This window comes from Salvia hispanica, chromosome 1 (genome assembly GCF_023119035.1).
Source record: "Salvia hispanica cultivar TCC Black 2014 chromosome 1, UniMelb_Shisp_WGS_1.0, whole genome shotgun sequence".
In the NCBI taxonomy this organism is placed as follows: Eukaryota; Viridiplantae; Streptophyta; class Magnoliopsida; order Lamiales; family Lamiaceae; genus Salvia; species Salvia hispanica.
The window spans coordinates 14,917,083-14,929,805 of record NC_062965.1 but is presented as its reverse complement, the minus strand read 5'-3'; the positions used below and the strand labels follow the sequence as shown (position 1 = coordinate 14,929,805).

Here is a 12,723-nt window from a genome sequence, read left to right as displayed (position 1 = left end):
AAAAATTTAAAACAAACTACCCGATCCCGCCCCGTTTCCCATTATCATCGGGTAGCGGGTACCCGTTACCCGGCGGATAGCGGGTCGGATTGAGGGTTTCCCGATACCCGCTACCCGTTTCGATACCCCTAAGTTGAAGTTTGTATTGTGCTAGTAAATCTAGTTGGTTTTGCTAGGAAAGTCAAGTCCGCTATATTGTTATTTTTATTTTTTAATTATTATTAAATGAATAAATTTAGTAAACCAAATTAAGAAATGGTCTTACTAAATTAAATAAAATTATTTTACGCACTTCATTAGAGTTTACGATGCTTAAATAGTCCTTAGGAATTGTTGACTGAAGGCTTTTCATTTATAACATGGCCCTATAGTTCAATAGTATCGTCACAAAAAAATTAAAAATCAAAAATCAAAAATAAAAATTTGCATCTTTCACGATCAATTCTTCGTGTTTTTGTTTCTGCTGTGATGCGCTCTTGTTCCGTAAGCTATAAGATCGATCATGACTATCTTGTTATAGCAATGCTTCAAGTTTCTTGATTTTTTTGAGTTTCAAATCTCCTTACAATAACAACACTCTTCTGGTTCCAAGCATTTGAAGAATGATTGTTCGAAACGACGAAAAATAATAATGTCAGCAAATCCTCTTGCAAAATACTCTACCTGGTCAGCAACAGATGTCACAAACCGGTGTTGCATAAGAGAATCAACATATTGCCTCCCGTTTTTCTATTTACAGCAATACTTTTCCCATTAGTGCAGAGATCAATAGTCTTCCTTGTCCTCAACTTCATGAACAAATGTTAAACATAAGGCATCTTGATCAACGAGCTCCGGGTCCATCTCTAGGATTTGCTTGCAGCTGTTATATAACGAGGGATGTGCATCCTTTATATCTCTAAGGTGACTATACGTCCAGCCAATTGCAAAAAGAATAGACGATCGAATACAATGCCGACTTGTATCTTATGCATCAAGGCTAAGGCAATCATCTTTCCGGAGAACCTAAAGTACTCAAGCTGCAATGGGTCTACTTTACATACTGCAAATAGAAAAGACAATAAATGGAATGATAAGTCTGGTTAGTTTCAACTGAACTGAAACTGGAAGTACCTCTAGATTTACAAATCAAGAGGCTTCTTGGTATGATGGAATGGAATGTGATTCCTACTTCCATTCTATTCATTTGCTTGGTGTGATGGAATGAATGAGTGAATGGATGAAAATGTAAAGTAAATCCAAGAAAATTGACATTTCATTCCCACCCTCATTCCATTCCAACCTCCATTCCATTCCACCCTCATTCCATTCCATCATACCAAGCATGGCGCAAGTGTCTTTCTTTACCTAAAGTATGCTAATTAACAGTAAGAATCAGACAATTTTTTATTGAACATGCCTCAGATAGTCTTACCATAAAGTAGGCAAAAAGGAATTCAAATAAACATGATTCAATTTCAGGTTGATAGATAAGACATCAATTACTGGTAGGAAGAGGAATACAAAGGATCTATAACTGGACTTGGATAGAACCTTCTGCTATCATTAGAGCAAGCTACAAAGAGGGCATATTGAGGGTTGAAGATTGCTTGGCATACCAAGAAAACCCACTCCCGTAGAACACCGGGGCCAGTGGCTTCCTCATTCTTGAACGCCAAAAAACTAGCACGTAAAGAAAAAATGTCTGCATGTTTCATATACTCAAATGATTCTGTCAACAAATGTGACCGATCAATAAGCATCTCATGTCGTTCCCCTTCATCATTGCCATTGTCATCGACATCCTTCACCCTGGGAAGCATCAACATTGCTAAATGTCTACTTGCCTCAAAGTTGGTCGCTTCTTTACACACAAAAATCCAACTATGGTCCTCACCCCTCTTTGCACACTTGACAACAAGTTCACAGAAAGCTCCGTCTAATTCAGACCAAATGTGACCTATTTTTATTTGTTAGAGATCAAATAATTCAAAAGATAATGTCTGGACCAAAATCGTAAAATCGTCGTATGTTAAAGACCAAAAAGAGACTTTAGTCTACATAAAATCATACTCCTAATTACTATTGTTAAATCATTGTACAATCTTCATCCAAAATCTATGCATCACCATTTGAAGAATATCGAACAAAATCAAACAAAATTTTGAAACTCACACCGATCAAATTTCTTAAATACCTGAATTCCACCAATGATACAGATTTGATCTCAAGTAGCAGCATCATCAACTTTAACAATAATTTAAATAAATATAAGACGGATCATTTATCATCTTATGCATGAAAACAACATAATGCAATTCGTTAAAATTGCCAAAGAAACCATAAATAGATGACATAAGTTTTATTAGTTGAAACTTGAATGATGGTGCTACAAATAAAAATTGAAATTAAGTAAACTCAACACCATCCATCAAAAACCAAGATAAAAGATATTCAAATAGTGCCACCTTTTACATATAGTAGCATAATATATATTCAGCTGCTCTTTCACTCCTCAGTTTTCTCAACTGCAACTTCAGCCTCCTTCTCCTCCTTGGCGGCGACAGGAGCTGCCTCCTCCTCCGCAGCGGCTTCAGCTGGAGCAGCCTCTTCAGCGGTGACAGGAGCAGCTTCAACAGCTGGCTCCTCCACCGCCGCGGCTTCTTTCAGCTCAGGCTCGGCTTCAGCTGAAGCAGCCTTCTCCTCGGCGACTTCAGCTGGAGCAGCCACTTCAGCGGTGACAGGAGCAGCTTCAACGGCTGGCTCCTCCACAGCCGCGGCTTCAGCAGCTGCAGTTTCCTCACTTGCTACTTCTTCCGCTACCGCCACCACCTCTGCAGGAGACTCCTCCACTTTCACCGGTGCCTCAGCCGGAGCAACGATCTCTGCCACTGGAACTGATCCAACCTGCTCGAAATAAGTCATACTTTTATATATTAGTTTTATGCATAATAATTTTATTGTGAATTGAATAAGTTAGTGAAATATGAAATCTTCTTGCCAAATATAGCAAAAATGAAATAAGACAATTAATGGGACGGAGTGAGTATAATCGATGACACAATTTAACATAGATGACATTCACAATGTGAAAATTCCAATATGTGATTTTAATACTACAATAACTTGAAGAGATCCTAAAAAAACTTGAAGAAAAAACAATATACTCCTATAGTTTTTTATTTAAACCGACAAGAGATCAAACTAGCACTAGCAAACAAGAAATATATACCTCAACTGATGATGCCATTGTAGTATGAAGAATGGTGAAGGAGTCAAAGCTGAAATAAGCTAGTGTTTAAGTGAATGTGATGATATTTGGGGATGGAGAAGAGTGGGTATTTATAGGGACTCAAATGTATTGTCACAAACTGGCACATAGAGTACACTCATGCTTAGTTGTAATTTCTTACTTTACTTTCCTTCAAAAATTAAACTCAAATAATATATTGTTATTTTAGGTTTTCTCTCTCTTGTTAATTTATAGATAGATGGATTTTATTTTTCTTAAATTTTTATAGGGAAAGGGGCAATACCACATTATTATTTTTATCTTACCATTTACTTGAACTGCTATTTATGATTTCATGGAGTAAAACATATACTCATGTTCTAATATAGTGACGCAGCTAGACATTTTTTGTTGAGTATTTAATGTATTTAATTTATAGACATTTAAATTTAATAAATACCTGAAAATAATATTTTCAAATATTTTTAAATATAAACATTGAAATAAATAGGAATATCAATGAAAGAGAATTAGATTTGCCATAAGATTAAAATATATCCAAATTATGTACAAGACATATATTTGTCATAAAAAAACGAGAGAGATAAGAACCATGATAATAAAGTGAGAAGGGATGGGAACGTATGACCTTGAGGATTAGATGGAATTTAGAAAAAGAATTATATTTATTCATTCAAGATAAAAATTGGGAGGACTAAAGTGAAACGGGATAGGAAGTGTCACTTTGAGCCAGAGATCGAGTTTAGAAAAATAGTACTACCTCCATTCCATAGTAATAGAGTCATTTTGTCATTTTAGTACGTTCCATTGTAATAGAGTCATTTCTCCTTTTAGTAAAAGTCAATACATTTTTCCACACATACTTTACTCTCTCTTACTTTTTTCTCTTTTCATTTCTCTACCTTTTTTTTCATTTTCCACTTTATTCTTCATTTACTTGACTCTCCTAATACAATTTTTCTTAATCTCCGTATCGAAAAGAAACGCCCCCATTACTATGGAACGAAAGGAGTACTCGTATTAAAATATTTACCGGCATACTTTATGTATAAAATAAATATATTCATATTAAAACTCGTATTAAATATAAATACACTTTAATTTGTAGCTTGAGGTGTTATTGTTCGGGTTGCGAGCTAATCGGACTGAAATTTTATCGATATTACAACCTTAATCCTAAACGTTTAGATTTCATACTAGCAAAACGAACAAATCGGGCACCAAACTATTTATTAAAATTATCTTATTTATTAATCGTAAATGTTTTATATTTCTTAGAAATAATAATTCCTTAGTCCCATAAAAATATGTGCATTTAAAATGACATGAGAACTAATGTACAATTGTTAAAGTAAGATAGAGGATGAAAAGGGTAGTTAATATAATGCTAGTAGATAGTGAGATCCATATAACTATGTTTAATGAGTTGAATAGTGTAACATAGTGGTATAAATTGTAAATAAATTGACGTGCATACGTAATGAGTTAGGGACACAATTTTCCATAAAGAAATATGCTCAATTCTTATAGGAGGTACCATTTGTTTTTACCATTTTGCTCCTATTGCCATTAAAGACATATCAATCTTTTACCTGGTCGTTAAGATACATGATTTATAGTTTTTCATCTTCAAGTATCTAAAATGTGATTTTTCCTGCTTAAGAATTTATAAAAAGTGCAAAACTCATTTACATTTACCAACTTTTAAGTTTAAATATTGTTTCTTACAATAATTTATTCATTTGCATAGTAAATTGAGTTTGAATTTTGGATTTATATTAAAAAATATTGACGTAATAAAATTAAAAGATTAAGAGACATATATGCTCTATTAATACTATAATGTTATTCCATGGAGTATTTTATTACGAGATTTTTTTATCTAATTTTAAAAGGTATATTAGCTAGTTATGAATGTGTAAAGCGATGACATTTTCTAATGCACATTGTTGTACCTTTGTCAAACTAACAAAAGTTATTTATTACTTCGTATTTTAGGGTGTCTCCGGTGGCGCCCCTCCCACTAGAACCTCCACTAACCCTTCCCACAAAAACTGCATGCCACGTCAGCACTAGCCCTTCCCATTCCACTGTCACATCATTAGCCTTTCCCACTGCACTAGGACTTCCACTAGCCCTTCCCACAATTATTCAATTTACGGACTAAAATTTTTTGAAATTATTAATACGTTGAAACGAAATACGGAAAAATTCGAAAACTTCATTTAAAAAAATTACATTAAAAAAAATTACATAATTAAAAAAAAACATAGTTTAAAAATAAAATTACATAATACCCTCGGCTCTCACTCCTCCTCCTCGTCCTCGTCCCCATCGCCCGTGCCGCTGACGTCCTCCGATCTCGACGCCATAATCATCAATGGGTGGCAGACTTAAATCGCGCCGACATTGGTCGACCACCTCCTTGTACAGCCTTTTCAACACTGGATCCTACGTGTTATACCACTTCATAGTGCTCTGCATCAGGGTCTTCGTTTGCTGCGCGCGGGCGAGGACGCCGTCCTCTGGGCCTCCTGGGGCCTCCGATTCGACCTCGTAGGACCCGCTGTCGCTGCCGCTTCCCCTCGCCATCGGGCGCCGACGATGGCGAGAGTCTGTTCGTGGTAGCGGGGCCTCTTCCTCGGCTTCGGGGAGCTCTTGCGAACCAAGCACTGCTCCTGTACTCACCGGAAGAGTTGATCTACGTCCGCTTCCAGCCCGATTCGACACCAATCGCAAACTTTTGCAAATCCTTGACCACGAGAAAGGCCTCCCACTGGTCAAACTCTTTGATGTTCAACTCTCGGTTGGGGTACTGGGCCAAGGTTTGTCTCTTCACATCATCCTCAGACATGCCGTTGGTTACCATGCGCATGTTGTTTTGGTAGAGGGCGGCAAAACGACTGAGCTTAGGCCTCAACCGAAGCCACTGTTTCCGTCATTGCTCGGGTATGCGAGGCTTCGCCCCAGGCAGTTTGACGTTGCGGTAGGCGGCACTAATGCGATGCCACATTCGGTCAACATACTAGTTCGCCCCGACATAGGGACCTCTACAACACCGATCCATGCCTTCGCAAGCGCGGCATTTTCCCACACGGACCAGATCGTCCTCCTCTCAGTCTCATCCTCGCCCTCCTCCTCCTCTGCCCCCGTGTGCGATAAAGAGCTCGGGACTTTGCCCTTGCCCTTGCCCCTACCCCCGCCTCTGGCCTTCCCCTTGCCTTTGCTCCTGCCCCTTGCAGCTGGCTCCGCCTCATCGGGAGTCTCACGGATCGGCGATAGCCCCAGATCCTCAAAAGAGAAAATCTCGATGTTGGCGTACTGAGTCTCCGGAACAGTACTAGGGGAATCATCGGCCAACAAATCTATATATGGCCGATACACAGATTCCCTAGGCGTCCTCGGGCTCCGCATCTCCATCGACCCACCCACCGACATATTTGGCGGCATACCGCCCATCCCCGCTGCCCCTGGCATCGTCCCACCCATCCCCGACATATATGTCGGCATACCCGCTGACCCTGGCATCATCTGATCCATCTGACTCATCCAAGTGTACATAGTGTAGAACATTTGGGGAGTCATCGCCGGCATACCGCTCATCCCCGCCATCCCCGCCGTCCCCGCCTTCTGGGGATTCATCCCCGCAAAATTTCCCTCCGATCCGATGGGAATCGAGGGTGTGTTTCATCCGCTCTTGGTGGGGGAGTTTCTATTGTACTCCATTGTAGTAGAAATGCAATTTGTAGATTTAGAAAGAGAAATTTGTCAACACAAGTGGTGTGAATGAAATGAAGTTGGGGGAGCCCTATTTATAGAGTTTATTAAAAAAAAAAATTAAAAATGTCGGACGTCCGACTGGGAAGTCCGACCTTCGCCAAAGTGGCGGACGTCCGGTCGGACGTCGACGCGAGGGACGAGCCCATCGCAGGGGCACTCGGGACGGGCGTGGGCGGACGTCCCACTCACTACGGGCGAACGGGACGGCCGTCGGTGGAGACACCCTAATATTTCTCTCACGTACGATTTAATTATTTCATAAAACTAATTGTAAAATTAATTGGTTTTGATTTTGTTTACGCTGTTTTGAATGTAGAAATTAGTTAATGCGTTTAAAATAAACAACATAAAAATGGGTTATAATAATTGTCTACGTAAAATTTAAATTCGATTAGTCAATTAGGTAAGTAAATATATATAGATGCGCATCATATTTTTAAATTTAATAGATTTGTTAGTCTGATTTTGTATACTCAAGTTTTGATATACCCATAATTATTAATTGAACAATAAAATTATAATCTATAGGGGGAGTTTTGGAATATTTATGGAAATATAAAATTATACTTTTATTAAAAATGATAAACTTTCACCGGAACAATGGAACAATCAAAACTATAATTAGTGCTTAGTGGACGTTTCTTAATAATTTTGTTAAGTGAACATTTCTTTATAATTTGACCAACTATAAGCATTTTCTTAAATAAATTTTTATTAATTTTTAAATAAGTACTTAGTATAACGGTTACATTATAAATGCACTCTATACATATATAAAGGGAAAGTTTTGGGGTATTTATGGAAATATAAAATTATACTTTTATTAAAAATGATAAACTTTCACCGGAACAATGGAACAATGAAACTATAATTAGTGCTTAGTGGACGTTTCTTAATAATTTTGTTAAGTGAACGTTTCTTTATAATTTGACCAACTATAAGCATTTTCTTAAATAAATTTTTATTAATTTTTAAATAAGTACTTAATATAACGGTTACATTATATAATTTCATCCATTTATTTCTATATAATTTTAAATTAATCAAATGAATGGTGGAACCAATGATATGCGGGCCATAATAAATAGTACGTTACAAATTCACTAAATTATCTATCTTTTCTTCTTCCACACATTTAGGGTATTAATTTCCCTCTCTATAAATTTTTATGAATATCTCCACTAAGTTCGTCGCAGTTTTCCTTGCCATAGTTGCTTGAGTCCTCCATCGTGATTCCGGCAAGAAAATCGGAGATGAGATATATGGGTAATGGGTTGGTACTGTTTACATACCTTCAAGATCAATTTTTTCTGGATATTAAAATGTTGGGTAGAAGGGAAGAAGAATCTGAAACTGAAAAGAAGTCGAAGAAGATAAAGAGACTCCAGAAGTGTGGAGGAAGAAGAGACTTAAAGGCGCCGCTCGTATTTTAGGCTATGAATTTATTATTCGTTCTATGAGTTAAAGGTGACTGGAGTTCAAGGGCTAATATAATTGGTTAGGTTGTAGTAGTAATAAGGCATTTTACATTTTATTACTATAGTATGTACTGAATTCCAATGTTTAAATATGTTTTCATTTATGTGTACATTTTATTGTAGTATGTTTAATGGATCGTATTTTAATTTTCAAGCTATGTAATTTTTATCGAATTGTGGTTATGATGAGTATATTTTAAAGTTAAGGGTTTATGATTTAGGTTTCAAGGTTTAGTTTTTTAGTGTATAGGGTCACTATATTGCAATGAAATGAAGCTCGACTAGGAAGTGTCTTACCAAGTATCTATAAAAAGCATAGAGTAAATGGATTATACACAACCAAATTTCTTCATTCTCTCTAAAGCTCTCAATATTTTATTATGCATTTTGGAGCATTGTATTGCTCAATTTTTGGAGCATCATCATGTTTATCGGTGCCTATCAGATTTGAGATGTTTCTACAAGTTAAGATAATAATACGACAATCCAAGAGAGCTAGCCGTGACATAATTTGTCTTGGGGAAAGCGGATTTTCTTCGACTCGACTTATAATTCAGTTTATTTTATAATTTTCATTGTAATTTATATTTCATTTATCGTTGTTCTTTTTCTTTGATTTTAATAGTTAGAATACCGGGTTCGGAAAATTTATCTCAATATTTCTAGCACTTCTTAAAGAGGACATAATTATAACATTCCTAATCAAAAACATGCATAATATATTTCTTCATTTTAGCACAAATTTATTATTTTCATATATCTACATTATCAATGAAGTTATAGTTATATTAAGTAGGGTCACAAAAATTGGATAGACTATAGTAATAAATAAAATAATAATGTGTGTATATTTATCTACATGTACACATTCTATTAATAAATTTGTTGCGGACACTTTGTAGTAAAAAATGAAGAAAATTGAAGGTAAAAAAAAGATACAAATTTTGACGTTCAAGACATCTAGCAATATATAGGACCTGTATAATTTATATTTTCTCTATTATATTAATAGTTAATTATTTTATTGACATACTTCTTTGTATATGTATATGTGAATGTTGTCTTATAATAATTTATTCTTTATAACAATTTTAAATATTCAATAATTGGCATAGTATTTTAATTTACTAATATTTTTCGAATTGTTATCAAACAATATCTATATGTATACATATATAAAATGAGAATTTAATACATTTTTATTATATATATTTATGATTTTTGAATTTATATGAAGATATTGTTTATTGTTTCGTAAAATTATTTTACAGTATAAAATAAGTGTGTGAAGAAAATAAAATGATTCGTGCATAGCACGTGGGTGATACTAGTTTAGATTAAACCGAGACCCGATCAAACTTCATTGTCTACAACTCAATATAATTCTTCCTTTTTCTGAAAACCTAGTTCGCCTCAAAGTCATAACTGAGTGATCATGACTTCCATCAAACGCCCCGTGGAGATGTTGTCAATTCCCTCCAAGCGCCAAAAGCTCGACGCCAAGGTTGAGCTCATCAACGAGGCCGTTTCGTTTATTTTCATTATGTGCAAGGAAAATCATTATCGAAGTTCACACTACACCCAAGTTAATGCTCGAGGAGTTCTTGTCGATGATTCCTCGGGCGGACATTGAACAAGCGTGTGGGCATTTGAAGATGTTCAGTGCTTCCTCGGCCCCAACTGCACTAGTCATGCTCTATATGTCGCCTTTTAGAACGAATAAGAGTGCGGCTGATGAGGCCATTAGATACTTCCTCACCTCGATTAAGAGCATCCTGCCTAAGCATATGCATCATGAGTGTGTGCCTATAATTTTGGAATTCTGCAAATTGTTGAAGGAGGCAGCTGGAGTTGATGATCCGTTGTATCGTTTGTGCCGAAGTAGTTTAGGGGCAATGCTGGAGTATACTGAGGTTGGAAAGAAGGCTAAAATTGATATTCCAGATATATTTCCATTTGTTGAGGAGTTAGCAGCTAAACTCTCTCATGATTTGGCGTTGAGTGCGGAGTCATTGGTTGATATAAGTGAGCTCTCTTCATTTGTGGCACCACTAATAAAGGAGATTAAGGGATGTGATCGGGTTGTTGTTCCATTGACTGAGGATCTTCGTGGCGTACCTCATGTTTATAGAGATGAGCTTAGAATTTTGTATGGGATTTTCCATGATTTATTACGTATATTAGAGTCGTGTTTGGGGAAACTCGAGGACCGTATAAACAGTGATTTGGAATGGGATAAGGATACCCTTTGTATTGGATTTTCTAATTACCTTGAATTAATGAAGGAAGTAAATAGTATCTCAAAGATTTACAATGGTTGTGAAGCTTTATTTTGGGAAGCCGTGAAGAAAAGAAAGGGAGCTTTCTGTAAACTTGTTGTCAAGTGTGCAAAGAGAGGTGAGGACTATAGTTGGATTTTTGAGGGTAAGGAAGTGACCAACTTTGAGGCAAGGACACATTTAGCAATGATGATGCTTCCCAAAGATGGCTATGGCGATGATGATGTGGAATGGCATGATATGCTTATTGATCGATCACATTTGTTGACCGAATCTTTTGAGTCTATGAAACATGCTGAGATTAAGTCCTTATGTTTTGGTTTGTTTATTAAGTTCAAGAATGAGGAAGCCATTGGCCCTGGTGTTCTACGGGAGTGGTTTTTATTGGTATGCCAAGAAATCTTCAACCCTCAAAATGCCCTCTTTGTAGCTTGCTCTAGTGATCTTAGAAGGTTCTATCCAAATCCAGGTATGGATCCTTTGTTTTCCTACAATAATTGCTTGACTATCTTACTAGAGTGACATTAGAAGTAGTTCCAGTTTTAGTTCATTTGCAACTAACAAGTCTGATCATTCCATTTATTTCCCTTTCTTGTTTGCAGCATCTAAAGTGGATCCAATGCACCTCGAGTATTTTCGCTTCACCGGAGAGGAGATTGCCTTGGCCTTGATGCATAATATACAAGTGGGCGTTGTATTCGATCGTCTATTCTTTATGCAATTGGCTGGACATACAATCGCCTTAGAAGATATAAGAGATTCAGATCCCTTGTTATATAACAGTTGCAAGAAAATCTTAGAGATGGACTCAAACGCTATTGATCAAGATGTTTTAGGTCTAACATTTGTTCATGAAGTCGAGGAGTTTGGAACAAGGAAGACCGTTGATCTTTGCATTGATGTGAAAAGTATTGCTGTAAATAGTGAAAATAGGAGGCAATATGTTGATTCTCTTATACAGCACCGGTTTGTGATATCCGTTGCTGACCAGGTAGAGCATTTTGCCAAAGGCTTTGCTGACATTATGGGTTGTCGTCGTCTCCAAAAATCCTTCTTCAAGTGCTTGGAACTAGAAGATCTGGAGTGGATGCTACGTGGCAGTGAAAGTGCAATCTCTGTAGATGTATGAACTCTTTAAGGAAACAGATGATCAGATATTGTGGTTTTGGAAGATTGTCGGAGACATGACAGAGGAGCAGAAAAGGATTCTACTCCTCGATGAAATACTTACCAGTTGAAGGTTTCAGTGGTTTAGCTTCTCGGCTTTATATCTGCAAGACTTCTGAATCCACTGGACTGCTTCCTTCGTCTCAGACGTGCATTTACCAGTTGTGCTTCCCTGCATACCCGACCAGTGATGCGATGCATGATCGTCTTAGCATTATCACTCAGGAGCATGTAGGATGCAGCTTTGGGACAGGGTGAAAATATGTGGATTTAGATGTTTATGCAGAAAATAGAATTTTTCATAGTTTTGTACGTAGTAGATGAAAATGGAGGTACATCTCATGTTTTTTTACAACAATTGTAACATGTAGCAGCCTCTTATTAACTCTGAATATGGGTAACTTAATTAATGACTTATTAGTTTTTTTGACATGATATGAAAAAGTTAAGATTTTGTCTAGATTTTATAACTATATTTTGAGCTTATATGGATTTTTTTTTCTTAACAAAAACTAGGAAACTCATTACCTAATGAAACAAAAAATTGTAAAAAGACCTAAACATCTTTGTGTTTTACCTTTCTTATACAAATACATTTGGTTCGTAATTTGGTTCAAACACAATTGCAATACGGAAGATTTTGTAGAATACTCATTCTTACGCTTTGGCAATACAAATTCAAACACGTTGACAATACAACGCATATGATATCCTGAATTAGTAGAACTATTTATTTAAATCATCGATCAAATTTGTATAAATAAATGTTCAACCTCCAACATGATAA

At 36.4% G+C, this 12,723-nt stretch overlaps 1 protein-coding gene and 1 pseudogene across 1 annotated transcript; one reads left to right on the top strand and one right to left on the bottom strand.

The window, feature by feature from the left end:
* Positions 1-2,410: 2,410 nt before the first annotated feature.
* Positions 2,411-3,286, bottom strand: LOC125204206 (30S ribosomal protein S16). Its single transcript, XM_048102802.1, has 2 exons — positions 3,212-3,286; positions 2,411-2,886 (listed from the first exon to the last, which is right to left on the bottom strand). Exons 1-2 carry the CDS (start codon positions 3,227-3,229, stop codon positions 2,488-2,490), a joined length of 417 nt encoding a protein of 138 aa, XP_047958759.1. The 5' UTR covers positions 3,230-3,286; the 3' UTR covers positions 2,411-2,487.
* A 6,793-nt stretch (positions 3,287-10,079) lies between these two features.
* Positions 10,080-12,194, top strand: LOC125187848 (annotated as a pseudogene).
* The last annotated feature ends 529 nt before the right edge of the window (positions 12,195-12,723 follow it).